General features: G+C 51.1%; 1 protein-coding gene across 1 annotated transcript in view; it reads right to left on the reverse strand.

Annotated features, from left to right (window-relative positions):
• DOCK2 (dedicator of cytokinesis 2) overlaps positions 1-21,108 on the reverse strand; it is a 394,798-nt gene that overhangs the window by 30,046 nt on the left and 343,644 nt on the right. Inside the window, exons 33-36 of the mRNA XM_056133087.1 lie at positions 12,777-12,925; positions 6,629-6,714; positions 3,576-3,732; positions 952-992 (exon numbers count right to left, since the gene is read on the reverse strand). Coding sequence (XP_055989062.1) covers positions 952-992; positions 3,576-3,732; positions 6,629-6,714; positions 12,777-12,925 — 433 coding nt within the window. The remainder of the gene's footprint in view (positions 1-951; positions 993-3,575; positions 3,733-6,628; positions 6,715-12,776; positions 12,926-21,108) is intronic.

Genomic DNA, 21,108 nt, shown 5'->3' on the forward strand with positions numbered 1-21,108 from the left:
CCCTGCTCATTACCCCGTCACTTTGCAGCTTTTGCTTCATACAGATATGCACGAAAATATATATACATATATCCAAGAATTGGACTGCTGCGTTATTTATGCTAGAAACATGTTAGAAACAACAACTAAATGTTCAATAATAAAAGAATGGCTCTATAAATTATATTACCTACTGGGGAAAGAATTTCACAGTTTCATTGAAAATGATATTGAAATACATCAGTTGACATGGAATTCGTGTCAAGCAAAGAATAAATTACATAAATATGACCTGAGTGTTGCAAAAAACTCAATCTATATATTAATATCAAAGGACCTAGAAATATGTACGAATGATGAGAGTTTATTTCAGTTAAAAATGTTCCCTATCTGTTTATTATGGGTATTTTTTTTTTTTGGTTTGGTAATAAGGATGCTTTATTTTTGAAACAAGTAAAAATAACAGTAATAAAAGACTTTGGAGGAAAAAAAAATGAGATTCTGAGGAAAACTGGCAAGGGAGTTCTTTGCTCTAGGCCAATGTCCCCAAAACTCCATCCTGATAGGCTGAATAACCCTTAAAAACGCCTACAAGGAAGCGGTCTCCAGCTTGCCCGGGTTGTTTTCCCTTTGAAACAGGCTTGGCCAGGAGTCTCGGGACATGCCTCATAAACCAGAAGGAAGTCTGAGGAGCTGCCGGCCAGTCACAGCTCATCCACAGGCTGGTTACGCAGAGGCCTGTGTGAGGCTGTGGAAAACCAGCACAGCTTGGGGGCGGGGGTGAGGGGGCGCCCTGGGGCCTGGGGAGGGGAGGCAGGGTGGAGGGCGGTTGACAGAACTCTGAACACAGTGAACCCGAGAATCAAGAAGATAAGTTTAGCTGCTCCCCCGGCAGGGAGTGGGGAGCTGTTGACGGCTACTGGACAGGAGAGTCACACAGCGGGTCTTGGGATTATGACACCAGAGTCTTACCTGATGTACATCTCTTCTCGATTGTTGTCTTTGTAGAAGTTCTAGGTGGGGAGAAAAAAAAAACAACAACAACCCAGTGATGAGAGCTTTTCTGTGCCGTGTGCAGGGGTGGAGAACTGAGGGGCGGGAGTGAGAGGCAGATTGCTATTTGCTATCTAGGTGTGTGTGTGTGTGTGTGTGTGTGTGTGTGTGTGTGTGTGTGTGGTGCAAGACCCGAACGTTTACTTTCAAAAACCCTCAGGAGATTCTACCTTGGACACCACTTGCGTGCACCTTTGGCTATAAAGGGAGACGGGCGGTAACTCAGCCATTGGGTGCTGGGGGAGGGAGGGGGCAGGGAGGGGGCTGCTAGCATGGGAACAGCTGTTCTGACCAAGTCGAGGGGAAAGGCAGCGTTTCCCCAGGCTTGCTTTGTTTAGAAGCCTCTGGAGCTGGAATCTGGAGCTGGAACCTCTGGAGTTCCCGACTCGGAGTTGGAATCAGAATAACGGCAGCCATCAGGTGATGTTAGTGTGACAGAACAGACCCCAACTCCTCCTCCTAGCGGAGTACCATTAGGGGTCGCAGAAGGATCAGGAGTTACGACGAGAGTCCACAGCCCAAACCCCTTTAAGCTCGGTGACATGTGACAAGCCCGTACCCTGTCCCGGGGCTGAGGGCCATTCACAGGAGCGCTGAGGCCAGGCTCCACCACCAGGAATCTAAGCCTGTGTATCTTGTCCGTTTGTCTGTTTTCAGACTGGCTGGTGCTTAGGGGCTACTCCTGGCGGTGCTGGCGGGCCCGGAAAGCAGGCACTGCAGGGCACTGAGCCGCGCCAAAGCCAGTGCCTTACCAGTTTGGAGCCAGATCAGAGTCCCACCCGTGAGTCAGACTTTGAGAAGAAACTTAGTTTGGCAACTGGTGCACCCAAGGATGCCCAATGCCTGGAGGAAGGGAGAGGGGGCGTGCCCAGTGAGGGGATGGGGTCAGAGCATTCACAAGCTGTGGGGCCAGCCCAGATCTCAGCTCTCATGGACCCTCTTCCTACAGGCTGGTGTGGCATGGAGCTAGCAGGGCCTCCACTATGGAACTGCCTGTCCTGAGGCTCCTTCCTGCTCAGTGTGTGTGTGGAAGGCCAATTTCCTCAAGCAGCTTCGACCTCTCCACCAACTGTGAAGCTCCGGGGAAAAGCCCTCCTTGCGCTCTTGGTTTGAACTGGGCCTGCTGAAGCGATCGGCAATGGGTCCCTTTGGCTGAGAGATTCTCCTTTGCATTCTGAAAATCGATGGTAATATCAGGCCTGGAGCGATAGTACAGCGGGTAGGGCGCTTGCCTTGCATGTGGCCTACCTGGGTTCAATCCCTGGCATCCCATATGGTCCCCCAAGCACTGCCAGGAGTAATTCCTAAGTGCAGAGTCAGGAATATCTCCTGAGCACTGCTGGGTGTGAACCCCCAAAAAGGGGAAAAAATTTGATGGTAATATCTAGGTCATTAAAAAAAGAGAATCTACTCAGAATAAATAGAGACCATACAGGAGGGGCGTGGAGCCAGGATTTGTAATTTGGAGTGCTGGAAATGGCGCAGGTGGGCATTCATAAGTCGGATATCTCAGGCCTGAGGGCCCAGGCCATTTCCTCAGAGCATTTTAGGGTGGGCTGACAGGGGGCTGAGGTCCTGCTGCTGTCTGGCCTCTGAGCGTCCTGAGGTCAGATGGAGGCAGCTGTGTGGAGCCAGTGTGGGAGCTCATGTGTGGGATGGCGTAAGGGCAGGGGGTGGGATTCCCACTTGGCCATGGGCCGGGGTTGCTCAACCTAACGAAACAGGCGCTCTTCATTTCCCCTGCAACAGGCAAGCAAACTCGAGCTGCACAGAACTTCTGAGCCTGCTCTGCTGTCAGAGAGAGGATGAGAACTCATAGGGGCTGCCTCTCAAGCCCCTCTGCCCTACCACCTTCCTTCTTTGTGATGCCCAAGGGAATGTCCCTTTCCGTTTGTGACATAAGGAAACTCAGGCTCAGAAGCTTGGCCTGGTCTTTGGCTGTACAGGGACCCACTTCATGTCTGGTCTCCCTTCACCTGCTCCCTTAGACTGAGCCCTTGGCTGCCCCCAGGTCCTCCCTCTGACTCTGTGGGGGACAGCGATGACCAGCTGTGGAGCAGGGCGACAGACCCTGGTGCAGATAAGACCTGACCCTGCAAAGCGGCCCAGAAGCGAAGCCTCGGAAGAGGGAATATCTGGGCAAAGTTGGCAAGAACAGGGTGCCAGCCAGCACCGGGTGTTTAGCCTTGAGCCTCACTCGACCTCCTGGTCACATGAGCCCAAGACACAGGAACTGTCATGTACGCTTAGCAAGTCATCCTAACTGCAGCATCTAGCCTTGATTGGGATTGGACTGGGGCAAAGCAGAGGAGGGAAGGTGGTAGGCCAGTGGTGCTGAACTTCGTGGGATTGGACTTTCTTGTAAGCCGAGACCCTCTACAAAATGTGTGTATTTGGCAATAAGGTGAACAGCCATCAGCTGCTCCCGAAGGGTGCTTCTCCGTGTGCCCGTCACCCTCTGCCCCATGTCTGCCTGGGTCCAGTGTGCAATGTATCCAGGCACACCGGGGAAAAGCTGTTCCCCAACAACCAGCCCCACAGACCAGCAGGTTCACGGTGCAGCTCATGCGGTTGTCCTTGCTCTCATCTGTCATCACACCCCGATAATCCAGCAGCTTCTCCAGAAGGCCTTTGACCAGGCTGACAAAGTTCTCCACGGACTTGGAAATGGTTGGGTGCTTAGCGGCACACTCCATCAGGCTGTGGGGACAGGCGGGGGGAGAGGGGGACTGATGATGAGTGCAGAGGCATGGGAGGAAGACCGTGCTGGAAGTGGGGGCAGGATGTGGGGTGGGGTTGAAAATATTCCCATTCCCGGCCCATTTAAGCGAGGGTGTTTGCCTTGTACGTGGCTGACCTGGGTTCGATTCCTCCACCCCTCTCGGAGAGCCCGGCAAGCTACTGAGAGTATCTCGCCCGCACAGCAGAGCCTGGCAAGCTCCCCGTGACGTATTCGATATGCCGAACACAGTCACAACAAGTCTCACAATGGAGACTTTATTGGGCCCGCTCGAGCAAATAGATAACAATGGAAGGACATTGCGACAGTGCTACAGTGCTACTTAACAAAACAACTGTTATTCCAGATAAATCCAGGGCCTCCGGATTCATCAACTCATTTCACTTCTTCATATACTTGCTTGTCCTTACAGTATCACAGAATTGAAATTTTTTCACTACTACTGGAAGTTAAAATATATATATATATATATATATATATATATATATATATTTAGGTATTCACACAGGGAGTGAAGCAGCACAGTTTTTTTTCTTTTTTGGACTATTTTCACACGATATTTCAAAATTATAAATTCATATATTCTACCACCCAGTAGTTCAACTTCAGGGAATCTCTTATATGGAAAAACTCCCGGAAGTATGCAAGGATATATTTAAACAAAATAGACGGTTTGAAAAAAAGACTTTCAAACAGTATCAAACTGTGAAATAGTTGGGATAATCTTACATGTTCATAAATTATAATAAAATGGTATTCAAGTATAGTCACAAATGTAATTCAATAACACCATAAAAAGCAAGAGAGATCAATACACTTTGACATGAAAAGCTCTACAAAATAGATAGTTCAATGACAAAATGAGACCTTACAAACAGTATTTGTTCTTCGTTAAACCAACTCAACACAGCTTACCAGGTTTCAGGTATCAAACAGCTTAAAAATCTGAACGTGTTTAATCTCCCATCACAGCTTAATGAGATGGGAGGTTTGCAGATGCGGAAACCACAGCCCAGAGAGGTCTAGCAACACGTATAAGATCACCCAGTCCCAAGAGTCTGGCCCCAGCATTTCTGCTCTCCATCACCAATTTAGGAGTGGAGGGGCCAGTCTGCCTCCTGCTTCTGTGGTGGCAAACATGTTCTATAAGGTCAGGAAGGATAAACACTAAGCCCTAATGGTGACTACAATGAATGAGAGTTCTAAGGGGTGGGGGGCAGGGGAGAATAATGTTCCATTTTTTTCTATTTAAATATGCAAAAATGATTAGAGTAATTTACATTCGTTGTCATATTAATAATATTTAAAGTTTTCAAAACAAAAATGAAAAATCCTTAACCATCTATTCATTGCTAGGCATGGCATTAGGCATTTGGGGAGGCAGGGCTAGGGAAAAAAATACAGAAAAGTAAAAAAAAAAAGAAAGAAAGAAATACAAAATACAACAGGCCCACCTTCAGGTGGCCCTCAGGCCGCTAGGGCAAGATTGATTAAAGTTTTGATTAAGGACTACATTTTTCTTAATTATTTATTTTGCAGCAGATGCTGTACGCATCATTCTTCTTCAGAAATCATCAGAGCAATTCTGTTAAGTAAACAAAACAGTTCATCACGCAGGTGAGGGAATGGAAAGACGGGGGTTCCATCCCCCGGAAGTGAGCTGTGACCTTGAGGATCAGCCGAGCGCTGACAGTCCCAGGCCCGGCATAGCCCACAGCACCCAATATTCCTGGGCTCCAGGCTGGCTTCTGGAAACCACACCACCATGCCCAGCATATGACATGACTTATTTTTTTTTAAATGAAACTCAGAGCTCGGAAACTTTTTTTTTTTAACCCCCAATTTGCAGATAAGGAGAGTGAGGCTTAGAAATTTTAAACATGGTGCCTGGCCTTCACAGGTTGGGCTTATTTGATTTTGTAAAAATCATTCACATCTCTATCTCTGGAGAGAAATAATGAGCTGTCTTTCATTTCCTCGAGCTCTAAGGACTCTCTGATGAAGTGCTCGGGAAGGGTCTGGCAGCCCCGCTGGCCATCCGAGGACTGCCACAGAGAACCCTCCTCTGACCACACCGGACACTGCCGGCACACCTGTCCACGGCTCCTCTTCAGTTCAATATTTAGATTTTCCTTTCTTAGAACTTTAAGAAAAACAGTGACTTGGACAAAATGTCACCTTTTCCCCAGGATGATCAGCCTGGAGACCGGGGCCGAGGGTGAGCGTCTGCTGACTCAGGGAAGTGACAGATGGAGAGGGGTGCTCACAGGGACAGGACAGGGATTCCATGTGCAAGGAGCCACGGAACTGCATGGTTCAGGTGGACCCTAACCAATCCGAATGAAGGCCTCTCCCCCCACCCCAAGCAAAGGAGTCCACAGCGCCCACCAGGACTGCCCACAGGGCCCAAGGCTGGATGCTGACAAGAGACAAGAGGTGTGTCCAGGCCCACACTGTCTTGGTGCAACTTCCTGGGAACAGATGCTTCTCTGAGCACTAGCACCCCTTTCCCTCCATCCCCCAGGGAGTCAAAGGGACTAAGCTTTTCTCTCCGAGTTAACAAAGAGAAAGGAGCCAAGGGCAAGAGCTATTCCTGGCTGAGACAGGCAGAAGCTGACCATTCCAAGGATCAGATCCCCTTCCCCAACTCAGCAACATTTCTTTTCATTTGGTCCAGCCCCTCAATAGCAAAAGAACAGCCACTCCAGGGATCAGAGAGCAGGCGAGGCTTCTTCCCCAAGTGGATTTTCTCCAAGTGCCCATGACCCTCCCAGCAGCTGTTCAGAAAGGACAGTGTCCCCCAGAGCCCCGGCCTGCTGCCCGCCCTTCCCCGCGCGCGCGGGGCACTGAACTTACATGGACTCCAGCAGCTGCATGTACTGCTCGTCCCCACGGCCCCCTTCCACCTCGTGGTCCAGCTTGAGGATGATCTCGTTTTCAAACTGGAGAAGTCGGAGAGGGAAAATCAATATTAATACACGAGACGGCTCAGTGTCGAAACGAGTCAATTTATTCTTTTAACCAAAGCTTTCAGCAGTGTTCATCAAGTGTTCCGATTCAATACTAGGAACTGAAAATACGAAACAGAACCGTGTGTCTCAACATTTCCAGAGAGTGAAGAGAAATAAGAGCCGGTAACTGCTATAACAGAGAGGGGAAGGAGAATTGGGGAGGTTTCTCCCACCCAAGGTACTCAAGCTCATTCTTAAGATTTATAATCAACGCTTGCATGAAGATGAAACAGGCAGGAGCAATCGGTCAGGAGTCTCAGGTGTACAAAGGCTCTGAGGGCTCTGACGGCCCTGCCCTCTGTGGGTCGTGGTAAGACACGGAGAGGAAGCGCATTCCAGGCAGGGTGAGAGGGAGAGCGCCTCAGAGGGAAGGGCGATGGGAAGGCAGGGTATCCTGATGGAGGTCGACCTGCCGGGGTCTAGGCCTGTCCTGCTGCATAGGAGATGTGCCCCTTAGCCGATGCATTACAGATGGACATGGCATTATCCAAAGCTGCAGCTCAGGGCTGACTGCAGAAGTCTCCGTGCTAGGCACATGAAAAAATGCTCCACATCGCTATTCATCAGGGAGATGCAAATCAAAACTACAATGAGACATCATCTCACGCCACAGAGACTGGCACACATTCAAAAGAACAAAAGCAACCAGTGCTGGTGTGGGTGTGGGGGAAAAGGGACGCTCTTTCCCTGTTGGTGGGAATGCCGACTGGTCCAGCCTTTTTGGAAAACAATATGGGCATTCCTTCAAAAACTAGAAATTGACCCTGCAATACGACTTCTGGGAATGTATCCTGAGGGTGCAAAAAAGCACAGTAGAAATGACATCTGCATCTGTATGCTCATTGCAGCACTGTTCACAATAGCCAGAATCTGGAAAAAAAAAAACTGAGTGCCCGAGAATAGACAACTGGTTAAAGAAACTTTGGTACATCTACACATTTGAATACTATGCAACTGTTAGGAGAGATGAAGTCATGAAATTTGCTTATAAGTTGATGGTCCTGGAGAGTATCATGCTGAGTGAAATGAGTCAGAAAGAGAGGGACAGACATAGAATGGCGTGCACTCATTTGTGGAATATAAAATAACATGAGGCTGACACCCAAGGACAGTAGACACGAGGGTCAGGATTATTTCCCCACAGTTGGAAGCCTGCCTCATGAGCTTGGAGAGAAGGCAGCTGGAATAGAGAAGGGATCACTAAGTCAATGATGACTGGAGGAATCAGTCGGGATGGGAGATGTGTGCTGAAAGCAGATAAAGGACCAAACGTGTTAGCCTCTCAGTATCTGTATTGCAAACCATAATGCCCAAAAGTAGAGAGTGAGTATGAGGGAAATTGTCTGCCCTAGAGGCACGGGGAGGGGTGGGATGGTGGGGGATACTGGGGACATTGGTGGTGGAGAATGTGCACTGGTGGAGGGATGGGTGTTTGATTATGTATGACTGAAACTCAAACATGAAAGCTTGTAACTGTATCTCAAGGTGACTCAATAAAAATAAATATATATATATATATATAAAAAGAAGTCTCCCATGCCAACCAAGCCTGGGGCCCTGGAGTGGGCGCTGGGGTCAGGCTGCCTGGCTTCAAATGTCCCCTCTGTCCCCTGCACCATCTCAGGGAAGCTGGTGGATCCTACTGACCCTGGGCTTCAGAGGTGCATCGGGGTTGGTAAATGTTCCCTTTAAAGCAGGAAACATTTCAGTGCTGCAGCCACTCGGGAAGGCGGAGGGTGACCCCAGAAGACTGTTACTTACAAAACCAGGGCCCAGGGCAGACCTGGCCAGAGTCTGTGGGCCCCCCATCGTTAGAACAGGCACAGAAGTGGGTCCCCCCCAGCCCTAATAGTTGGAGGCTTGGGGGAGAGTTTAGCTAGGAGGCACTTGGGAAGTGCGGGAGGCTGCTTGGGCCTTCCTCCCGTTCAGGGGCTGCGTCTGCTATTGTTCCTGCTGCTGAATGTTACTGAAAAGCAGCTTGAGGCAGAAAAGGAGCATTTTCCTCTTGTTTGAGTGGCTCAATAGTAACTGTCGGCACGCTTCCTTGGGAGCCGCACTTGCCTTCAGAGCCGAGTGTGGATGCGGTAAATAAGCACTTGTCTGGGGTCACGAAGAGCCCGCGGGGAGGAAAATTACAGGGTGCCCGGGAGTGTGCAGAGCTGCCTGACATCCGCCACGCCTGAGCCCTCAGGGTGCTGGAGACGGAGAGTTCTCAGAGCAGCACAGCCGGGGCAGAGTCTGGGCTGGACGTGGCGCTTGGCTCTGACCAGAGACGTCTGCGCCCACCGGGGTCCACTTCCTTCCGGCTCTCACTTCACCCTGCATGCAACTGAGGCTGGGCAAGCTAGCGGCCCTTTCGGAGCCGGTTTTCCCATGCACAGAATGAAGATAGCACCCACTTTTCAGGGAAGCGGGGAGGGAGAATGGGGAACCGCAGGTGGGAAGGCCGAACTTGGCACGTGGCGCCTGGTCGGGAAGAACAGTGGCTAGCAATTCTCCTCAGGCTGCCGGTGGCCTTGTCACCCCCAGGAGTATCACGGTCTCACCCAGTATTTAAAAACGTGGGAGGGGATGGACGGAGAGCATGGTCTCCGTTGTGCAAATGAGGAAACTGAGTCAAAGCACCACCTCCGCTTGGGCTTTAAGGGAGAGGAGAGCAAGGATCTCACATACATTCCTCACATCATGTGCCCGTGGAAGGCCCATCCCAAACAGTGTCAATACGCAGAACTGAGCACATGATCGCTCCCTCAGAGGTCCCCAAACTTACTGAGCCTATGTCCGCCTGTTTAAAAAAAATCATTACTCAGCATCCCTAGAAATACATCTTCCTTAAGAGAACTATCAGGAAGGGGCCCTCAATGCACCTGAGGTTATGGCTGCCCCCCCCCCACACCCCCTTAGCTCCAGTAGACCGTAGGGCATGGCATGATCCACCCACGTTGGGGAAGACTGGCCCAGCCCTCCCAAGCCTATGCCTCATGGACCCACATTTCCAGGGAGGGGTCTCCCTAATGAGGCCTCGTCCACTCCTGCCAGGCAGGTGCGAGTTGGGAGCGCCCCTGCAGGTCACATGTGTGGAAGTCAGCAGCCACAGGAGCCCACAGAAGTCGGATTTGGGGGGCGAGGGGAGAGAGTCCTAGGGGCCTGGCTGTGCCCTAGTGCTTCTCTGCTGTGTCGCTGCCCCTGCTGATGCTTTAAGCATGCTGGCTGCTTTCATCACCTGGCTCACCCTGACCCTTCCAGGAGGAGGAGCTTGGCCAGTGGAGCACCCTGCTGAGGGGCAGGGAGCTCTTCCTCTAGCCCAGGTGGCTGATGGGGCTGCATGAGGGGCAGAGAGGTCATGCTGGTGGGACTAGGATCCCAGCACTGGCCATCCTGGGCTGGGCAGAGCAAGACTGCAGGAAGGCAAGAATAGCTGAGATAAGTACCAGGATAAGTACCAGGTTTACTCCAAGGCTTGGAGGCCAGTCACACACGCTAAGGGAAAAGGCAGCTCTGATAGAGAAGGAAGCACCAAATAAAGGGTGCTGGGAGGATCCTCCCAGGATGGGAGATGGATGTAGAAAGTAGACTATAGGCCGAACATGATTGTCACTCAACGCCTCTTTTGCGAACCACAACACCCAATAAGAGAGAGAGAACAAAAGGGAATGCCCCGCCACAGAGGCAGCGTGGGATGGGGGATGGGGGGTGGGAGGGATACTGGGATCAGTGGTGGTGGAGAATGGGCACTGGTGGAGGGATGGGTACTCGATCATTGTACAACTGAAACCCAAGCACAAAAAATTGTAAGTCTACAACTGTACCTCATGGTGTTTCACTAATAAAAATTAAAAAAAAAAAAGATTGGGGGAAGGTACAGAATAGCCTCAGGTGAGCGGGGGAACCTAGGAGTTTCGACAGCTCCCCAAGCCTCTGCCTGCAGTGGGAAAGCTCCGGCAGTATTTATAATGCCAACTTTATAGATACACTGAGACCGAGAGAGGTTAACGCGTGTATTACCTAATAAGGAGCAAATCTGTCGGCCTCCAAAGCAGTGTCCGGGAGTCAGGAGGTGCCCGGGACATACTCGTGGAACTGCTTTGCTCTGTTACACCTTATATTATCAGCCATTTGGATCACCAACTTACTCCACGCCAAGATTCAGTCTCAGAGGAATCTGCCAAATGGATATTTCCATCCATTAGGCAGCCTGATTGCCCTGTCTCTTTCGATAAGGGAGCGAGGAAGAGAAGCTTTGGGGAATCCTGCTTTCAAGGACTGCCTGTCTGCAGCACAGGGCCCCGGGCTGACCTGGAAAACAGGGGGTCCCCGTGATTGGGAAGCCCCTGAGGGCAAGAAACCACTACAGCAAGCCTGGGAAGGGGCCAGGTCGCCAAACCCGCCGGGGCGGTGACTGTCCCCCTCTGCAGTCTCCAGGACGTCTCCTAAGCCAGGGGGCGCCCACCTCTGGAGGAGCACTGAGAGCGAGCATGAAGCCCTTCGTTTCAGGTGGGACCCACTGTACATTCCCCCAATCTGCAGGCGCTGCGCCCCTCTTAAAGGGCAGCAAATGGCAAAATGCTGACCAACATTCAGCCTGAGGCTCCGCCTCCCCCAGCCCCAAGGTGCCAGAGAAACCCTCAGCCTAATTTCTTTCCAGGTTCCACGCCCAGGGTACAGCTGGCCATGGGCTTTCTGGGATTAGACACCCCCCGCAGCCCCGCAGCCCCCTCTCATTGGGGTATCGCCCCAGCCACCAGGCTCTAGTTCCTTTAGAAAGATGCTTTCCGGAGCACCTGGCAGAAAGGAGTCTCTCCTCACGGCTTCTTATGTAGGTACAGCCGGGAAGGAAACGAATCTGCTCACTGTGCATCATGCGAGCCTTGGCTCAGGGAGCTCTGAGCGGGTGACACTTGTGGGCTCCCGAGGATTTAACCTGGGAACCCTACTCCAGACGCTGCCTTTCCTTTCGTCACTTGGCAACAGTGCAGAGATTATACAGGAGGGCTGGGGGCAGAGCCAAGGGGAGCACAGCCTCCGGTGTGCAAAGAATGCTCACTCAGAGCCCTAGGATGGGGGTGATGGAGATCGGAGAAAAGCAGGAAACAATGGCTCAAAATTTCCATTGAAGGCCCAGAGCGAGGAGAGTCCTGCAGGGCTAGAAGGTCTGGGCTGTACTGGGTGAGGAACAGAGAATCAGTGAGCAAGAAGAGGGAACGTTCCCAAGAGTTTTTAAGGAAAGGCAGTTTGTAATCAACTACCCTTTAGTTGATTACAAACTGAAGTCCTCTCCTAACATTTTTTTTTTTTTGGAAAATGAGATTCAACAAAATGAGAATTAAAAAGGGAGACACTTGAAATGATTTCATTCAATCATTTCATTTAACATTGGCTGGCATACTCCCCCCCACCTCCTCATCACCACTTCGATGAAGGGACAAAATCACGTGACTTGAGGACCTGCCCGCGGTGCCTATTTCAGGACAAATCTTCGGGGGCTGGAGAGGATACAGGGGAAGGGCTGCGGGCTGCAGGGGGAGGAGGCTGCAGGAGACGCCAGGGCGAGATCTGCCCCTCCCCCCCGAGGCACCCTGGAGAGAGCAGCCAACTCAACTGGCCGGTACTGAACCCCTGATCGGAACATCCTGTGGGAAGGATTCTGGGTCCTGGTTGGGGTGTCCCCCCCCAAAGGCCTCATCCACCAAGTGAGAGCAGCATCTCCGTGAGCACACTTGGCCAGAGACCCTGGGGATTTACATGAGTTGCTCACCCTGCATCCCTGCTGTGGAACTCCTTGGGCCCCCAGCAACCCCGGCCCCCACCCTGATGAAGGGAAAGTGCATTTGAAGCTTTGGCCTCTGGCAGGCGCACATATGACCAGTGCCCACTGGCCAGCTGCAAAGGGACACAGGAAGAGACCCCTTCCGACAGTTCCAGGCAGGTGGAACTCTGGAGAAGGGACAAGGGCAGGAATTTCCAGTCCATTATTATCGTTATTATTACTTTACCTTTTTGAAATCCCCACTCCGTTGATATTCACACAGCATCATGTCGAAGAAGATCGGGATGGTAGCCTTCCGGAGTTCAGCCTCGGGAACAAGCGTCATCTCCAGGATAGGGCCCACCATGCCCGGGATGAAGCAGACCTTGTTCTGGCCTGGGAGGAAAGAGGAACAGGGGCATGTGAAAGCGTTGTCATGAGGCCCGGGTCCTGCACAGACCACAGCTAGAGCAAAACAGCACGTGAGAGGGAGGCCGGGGGCTGGGAAAACACTGGTGGGCAGTGACACAGCGGCTTCCGGGGAGCCTGCACCAAAGGACCACTCAGCATTTATCAACTCCGGCAGGATCACACGGTTGGCTCTGCCGAGCCCCGCCACGAAGGCCAGTGACCTGGGCTGGGGAGGCCTCTGTTTCCCAGGCTTGTCAAGTGCCCGGCCACCTCTGCAAACGGGGCCTGCTGGGGGGTGCGAGCCACGCCCCTTGGGGGCATCTGAGATTGGGGCCATCTGCAACGCAGCCCGCGCTCCTCAGCCCCCGGGTAGACAAACTCCGGCCAGTGACGTGTCCCAAACGGGAACAAGCCACTTGGCTGTGTGCGTCTGAGAGGGCGACTGCTGGGACAGAGTTAAAGCAGCACAGCGGGGGGAACTCAAATCAACACTTGTCTCTCGCTCTCCTTTTTTTAAATTTTTTTTACTTCGTTTAAAGGCCTTTCTGCACCCCTGATTCCTCTCAGCGATCCAGCCACCGACACCTGATCCCCATCTTCCCGACTCGCACTGAGTCTGAACTCGCACTTTCCTCTGCTGATAACCTTCTCCCTGCCTGTGGTCCCCCAGCACACCTGGGGTGGGGGCGCATGGCCAGATGTGCCGAGGAATGGCCACCCCTCCTGCAGGGGGCCAGACCCCTGCACTGCTGGACCTCTGGCTCCCGGCGAAGAGTTCTCTCTGAGCAGACATGGGGTCTGTGCCCCCCTCTGCGTCGGCGTGCCACGTGCTTAGGGGCTGTCTGGTGAATGCGAGTTAGATCACCCAGCTCCTGGATTCTCTCTCGATGCAGTCTGGACACGCATCGCATCCAACTGCGATGGCGATCCCTACCTTCCACGACAAGTGCAGTGAGAAACCTGTGTGTACCCGGCACTCAGCCCGAGTGAGACACAGACCAAGCCTGAGTGCAGCCATGACAGGCCCGCAGAAATCAGCAAAATCAGCTGGGCCTCGGTTCAGTCAGTTTCAGTTTCCCAGCAATGACGCAATGTGTACCTAGCCAACCTGAGCCCACCAGGGAAAGGTCATTGGGCTCAGCAAGTGGGCTCAATTAATCAGTTCTCACAATGCCCCAGAAGTTGCTTTCTGTTAACCCTAAAAGAATGAGATGCCTAGGTAATCATAAAACTAATACTTTTACTGGAAATTATTGTTTAACTGTTGCCTGACCACTGGTACCCTAGACACTTGCCCAAACACCTTTGTTTGGTAACTAAGCAAGATTTTTCTGAAACAAGAAGGCATGTACTGCTTATGTAATCAAACCCTATATAAATTCCTTGTACTTGAAGGTCGGGTCTCTATCAAGAGACCACTCTGTGGGTGAGATAGTTGACCCCGGTATGTAGCACTGTAGCACTGTCCTCCCATTGTTCATCAATTTGCTCGAGTGGGCACCAGTAACGTCTCCATTGTGAGACTTGTTGTTACTGGTTTTGGCATATCGAATACACCACAGGGAGCTTGCCAGGCTCTGCTGGGCAGGCAGGATACTCTTGGGAGCTTGCTGGGCTCTCCGAGAGGAGCGGAGGAATCGAACCCGGGTTGGCTGCGTGCAAGTCAAATGCCCTACCTGCTGTGCTATCGCTCCTGCCCGACCCCAGTATAGCAGAATAAAACTCCTACTGTTTTTGCATTATCGAGTTGGTGTCTCTGTCTGTCTCACCGCTTGGGAACCCAGAGTCCGGGGCTTAATATCTTAAGTGACTCAGGGTTAGGGACGTGGCCCCTAGAGCCTGACTGCGTGGATTAGTCAGGGACTCTCCCTCTTTCGACCTGCTGGGCAAAGCTCAGAGCTCACGGCCCCCAGGAGCTCCTCTGCAACCTGGGGAGACGCTGGCATTGCTTTCCCGGGGTTGCTGTCAGACGTGAACGGCTGTATGCGGGGTGTCAGGACAGGCTGCCCCTCGTTAGCTAATGTGCTGCTTGGTTCAAACGAACTGGGGCAGGCAGGTTTGCTGAAGAGGGGGTGGTCGTGACTCCCAGCAGCCTTCACAAAGTCTCCCCCCACCACGAGGAGGCTGAGTGTGGCCCCAGAGGCCCCCAGAACAACTCTGCACCCTCGAGCCTGGAAACCCAGCCCAGTTTATGGCCAAGCACTGCATGCGTAGGGACACACATCAGCTAAGCATCTCTGAGCTGTCCCTGCCTCTTCCTCCTCACAAGCCCCAGAGCCCCTCACTGCCTCCACTGCCAGGTGGTCTTCACGGGCCAGAGAAAGGGCAGAGACTCAAGCGGGCTGGCCCTTAGCAGACACTGTTGCTTCACTAAACGCTGCAGAAAGCAGTCGATGGGGAAGGCAACAAGAGAAGGAATTTCTATTCAGCCCAAACGAGGCTTAATTTCCCCAGAATTCAGATAACAAAGACATCATCTCAGGAATCTCTTCCGCGAGTGAGAGTGAAAAGGGGAAATCAGCAGAGGGCTGTGTGGAATAGAAAGACATTTTCCCAGGATACCAGCTTCATTCGAGGCCGCGTCTGGATTACATTTGAGCCGCAAGTCTTCACATGGGTCCAAACAGGGGGGAAAAATTCTTTCTTTCTGCCAGATTTATAGTAATTGCTAATCTAGGCTTCTGATTTTGTCCTTCAAGATCCTTTAAGTCGTTTTCAAGTCACAGTGGGGTTTTAAAATTCAAAGTCGAGTGCAATAATAAGTAGAAGGTAAATGGGAAACTGTCAGATAAGCCACCATGGAATGGAGAAATTGCTTATGGAACAAAGGCCTTTAGATACAGGAGGGCACAGGGTCTGAAAAGGGCTATTGAAGATAGTTTAAAATAAAGAGCGGACACGCCAGAGAAGAAGGATTTCTGAGACAGTCCGGACCTGCAGTCAGTTGTGGGTTTTTTTTTTTGCGCAGTCAGTTGAAGAGATATTTGGAAGAACGGGGAGCGAGGAGAAGGGGTGCCGGTCTCTACATTCAGTGTGATCCCAATGGCCCCCACAATGATCCATGAAAGAAAGTCTCTGCACTGACATGGAATGTGGAATTCAGCACCTTGGAGTCTGTGTTCAGACAATCCAAATGCATGCATCTGCATCTATGTGCCTTTCTAGACACAGGTGCAGAGAGAGAGAGAGAGAGAGAGAGAGAGAGAGAGAGAGAGAGGAGGGAGGGGGAAGAGAGAGGGAGAAAGGAGGAGAGAGGGAGGGAGGGAGGGGGAGAGAGAGAGAGAGAGAGAGAGAGAGAGAGAAGGAGCACGCTTTTGGCTAATTGAATGCATAGTTATTTCAGGAAAAGAAATTCCTCATTCAAGACACACGCCGGATGCTGCACTAAAATAAAGGCAGGGAAGGGACTCTATGAGAAGGCCGTTTTCAGATCATGGAAGCAGAGTCTCACTGGGAGCAGACAGCAATTAGAAAGGGCTTTTGAAGTGCCAATAAGCCAGCGGGATAAATCCAAAGGCCAAATTACACAGGCTTTGGGGAAGGATTTGGTAGTAATGAGAGAGCCGAGAAGAGCTTAGGTGTGTGGGTTGAAAGGGTTCGCGTTTTCTCTGGTCTCGGATGCTAATCGGTGCAATGGCCGCAGTTATCATGATTCTCCAGAGGAGACTCTAAGAATGAAGACAGTGGGAGGGAGAGACAACACTTGCCTTGCATGCAGCTGACCTGGGTTTGAACCTTTGCGTCACATACGGTCCCCTGAGCGAGCCCCTCAGGGAGTGATGCCTGAGCACAAAGCCAGAAGGAAGCCCTGAACACAGGCAGACATGCCGCCCCCAACCCCAACCAACCAGCCAAACAACCAACCAACCACAAAAAAAGAGTGAAGGCAGGGTCTGAGGGCACAAGGAAGATGGCCTAGGTGAAGAGACGGAAAGAGAGAGAGGAAAAAAGAATGAAGAGGGAAAGCAGAGAGAAAGGGAAGGAAGGAGGGAAGGAAAGAAGGTGGGAAAGAAGGAAGAAAGGGGGAAGGAAGGAAGGAAGGAAAGAAGGTGGGAAAGAAGGAAGAAAGGGGGAAGGAAGGAAGGAAAGAAGGAAGGAAGGAAGGAGGGAGGGAAGGAAGGAGGGAAGGAAGGAAAGAAGGGAGGGAGGGAGGGAGGGAGGGAGGGAGGGGGAAGGAAGGAGAAAAGGAGGGAAGGAAGGAGGGAAGGAAAGAAAGAAGGGAAAGAAGGAAGGAGGGAGAGGAGGAGGGAAGGAAGGAAGGAAGGGAGGGAGAGGAGGAGGGAAGAAATGATGGAAAGGGCATTAAGAGGAAATCTTTGAGATCCTGGCTGAGGACGCACCTGGGAGAGTCACTGGACCAGAGAGGCTCAGACCAGCTGAGGGTACAGTGTGTCTCACAGAGTTGTTGGGACAAGTTCTTGGAAATTGACATTAAACAAAAATGATACAAAATGACAGAGTGTCCTCAAATCATGTCATTCTGTTCCATGAAAGTAGAGATGATTTTTTTTTCTCATCAACATCCACATGAAATGATACTGGGAGACGTGGTATTACCCAAGGGTGGACCTGCTGGGGGACGACTAACGGCAGAAAGGAAAGGATTTCAGATTTCAGAGGTGCTGCCGGCCAAAGGAAGTGTGCTTTACTCAGGGTTGGGGAGAGGCTGCTAGAGAAGGAATGATGTTAGGGAGCTATCTCTCCATCCACCCATCCACCCATCCATCCATCCATCCATCCGTCCAACCAACAGCATCCAGTGCTATGGTGGGCAGATAATGGTCACGGTCACGGTCCTCCCGTTGTTCATCAATTTGCTCGAGCGGGCCCAGTAACGTCTCCATTGTGAGACTTGTTGTTACTGTGTTTGGCATATTGAGATACTCTCGGTAGCTTGCCGGGCTCTCCGAGAGGGGCGGAGGAATCGAACCTGGCTCTGCTGAGCCGGCTGCATGCAAGGCAAACGCCCTACCGCTGTGCTATTGCTCCAGTCCTGCGGGCAGATAATAACTTCTCAAAATGGACTTTCTGAATCCCTGAAACCTAAGTATTACTTTAGGCCTTAGTAAAGTAATACTTTATTTTTCAGCAGTGATTAAGGGAAACAGTGAGAGTGTCATGGACTAGCCAGGCAGACCCACAGTAATGTCACAGTCCTTAAAACGGAAAAAAGGTGGCACAGAACTAGACTTGAAGGTCTGAAGAAACTGTGCCCGGCCCCTTGGGCCACACCAGATGTCTCCCTCTGAGGCAAGTCCTCTTGGGCTGCTCTGTAGACCCTGAAGCCGGCTCCACACTCAGCTCGGTAGGGGGCTCCTCCCTGCCTTAGAGTTCTCCAACCCTCCCACCTGCTCCTGGAGCTGAGCACCAAGCAGGGAACACCCCAGAGGCTAAAAAATATTGTGAGTTGTTCTCAAAGTTCCCCACATGTGGAGGCCACGCCACCAGCTGCTGAAATTCGTCTTTCCCTTCTCACAAAGAACTGTTAACACCGCAGGCCAACGTTAACCCAAGCGAGTGTGGGATGGTTAAGTGCAAAGCCATTTTGGCAAACTGTGCTTGCTTCACTCCAAGCAGAAATCAAATGTTATGCAGCTATATGATCAGGAAAAGTACATTACAGTGGGCATCATGCCAGGACCTAAAAACACAAATGGAGTTAACCCTGTAGCAGCCTGGCCTGGGCCACAATATGTGCTAGTTTTCCCCAAGACTTCTCTTCGAGAGCTCCCAATTACAAAACCACACACACACACACACACACACACACACACACACACACACACACACGCACGCACAAGCACACACACGCATGCGCATATACTCACACAAACACACACACGCACGCATGCACACATGCACGCATGCACATATACTCACAGGCGCGCACACACACTTGTCTAGACTTTCCCCAAAGAATCTTAAATAATCTTCAAGCCTGGGATGTCTCTGCAATTAGCTACCCTATCATCACAGGGCTGCTCGAATCTCTTCCTGATGAGAAGAAGAAGGAGATGACGATACTGATGATCACGGTCCTGAGGCCCTGATTGCAGTGGGCATTAAAACAACATTTAAAACCTTAACATGAATTATGATTTACTCATTATCAGTAGGCTCTGAAAAACAGAGCTGGGCTATTTCATATCCTTCGAAGATAATGTGTGTATTCTGAAAAAGGAAAAAAAAAAAAGGAAGGAAAAAGCTTTGAGAATATAAGACTTGGAATCAAGACACAGGAGCTTTTGCCTCCGCTGAAGAGCTGATCTGCTGCTGACCTTGAGAATGTCCTTGGTCATCTCTGGTGACCTTGTCTACAAAAGTAGGGGCTCAGATGGAAGGCTTCCCAGTAAGGGATGCAACAGAAATCTGCCCGCTGCGGGGGGACTAAGCTCTGCTCTGGTTCCCTTGTGGGAAAGCAGCAGAGGTGGTCAGGCCAAAGCTGGTTCTCCCTCTGCAGCTGGTGACTTTGCTCCTCCTGGCTGCCAGGTGGCCACTACACCTGCTTTCCAAGGTGCTTCCCTGCTTTCCAGAAGGGGAAAGAAGGATGGCAAGGGAAGGGTTCTGAGCAAAACGTGGGTTGGCTTATTGAATTTGTTCTTTCCTTTATGTTTCAATGGAGAGATTAAAGTTTTCCTAGAGCTTGTTTCTGCTGATTCTATTTTGTCCAAAGTTGGGCCCCTAGTCTGACACTTCCTACAAGGGATTTATTATTATCATCATTGCTATTATTTCGCTTTGGGGCCACACCCGACTCTGTGATCAAGAATCACTCCTGGCGGTGCTCAGGGGTCCATATGGGATGCCAGGGATCAAACCAGGGCCAGCCAAGTGAGAGGCAAGTGCCTTACCTGCTCTAATATCTTTCCAGCCTTGTGCTACAAGGAATTTTTAACTGAGAAAATAGTAATCACAGGGAAAAAAAATCACCAACAATAAAACATTGGGGTTGAGTTAGCAGGAAAGAGACACGCACGGCACTTGGCCTGGGTCCGGAGACGGCATCTACTTTTCACTATCTTGGGCATTTCACAGTGTACTGTGATTGATTTCACAGATCCAATGCAGTGATCTGATTGTACTGGGCCCTCGTGTAGCCAGTGTCTAGCCCTCAGTCCTGGTTTGGGTGAGTGCATTTAGTCACTGAGCAGTACCGAGAAGAAAGCAGTGGGGGACGACAGTGGCAGGGAACCAGGCCTTCATCTGCCCCCTCTTCCAGGGAGGACACAGCCCCGCAGCTAATCAGCCACATACCTAACTAGTCACTGGAGCCCCCTGCAGGCACATGAGCTTTCCTCTTCCTCTGGAGTCTTCCTCAGGCCAAGAGGTGTCAGGGTTGGCCCTCTTAGCCAAAGCATCCTTGTTTTCTGCAGCACAAATCGGAAGCTCGGTGTGACCTCTCCTAACTACTTCTGGCAGTAGCAGCTGGGATAACTGGGGGGCTTGATGTGAGCACGGCAGGGGAGTCATCAAAGGAAGGGGGACAGAGCCCCAGGTCCATCGCAGATGCAGGGACCTCCAGCAGGACGCAGGGCACCACTGGTCCCGACCATAACAGAGACTTTGGCCCTGTCCTTCTCAGCAAGTTTCCCCTCCCCTTTTGATAAATCTGCTCTGATTAAGGCAGTCACCAATCAGCATCTGATTCTGCAATGTCACAGCTCTGACCGGTATCGCTTTCGAGTACATTCATTTATCTTATAGGTTTTTGCGAGCCTCAAAGAGTCTGTGCTGTTTTAGGACAAATATGCTGGCCAGAAAGCTTGGGTCTACCTCAAAATGACTTTGCAACCTTGCACATGCCTCTTTGCGCTCTGGGACTCCATTTCCCTCTTGGTGAAACAGAGGGTTGGGTCGCACCTGTAGCTTTGAACAATTCTCTAAATTGCGTCAGAATTTCTTCCCAGAGAACCTTCAGGACCTGTGTGGGGGTATTTTAGGGGCACCTCATGGAAGGGGCTTTGCCCTCTCTCCCCTCAACGACACCACTTCCATTACAATAGCTCAGCTCTCATCCAATTTATGTGTGGAGCATGAGTTTTTTTTTTTTAATTGGGCCTCAACTAAAAATAAATGTTTAAAAAATGCTAGGCAATATCATCCCTAAAGGGCCTTCCCGGCTCTGATGATCTGTGATTCGAAGCAGGTGGAATATTCGGTAACATCTT

Source organism: Sorex fumeus, unplaced genomic scaffold (assembly GCF_029834395.1).
Source record: "Sorex fumeus unplaced genomic scaffold, SorFum_2.1 ptg000097l, whole genome shotgun sequence".
Taxonomy (NCBI): domain Eukaryota; kingdom Metazoa; phylum Chordata; class Mammalia; order Eulipotyphla; family Soricidae; genus Sorex; species Sorex fumeus.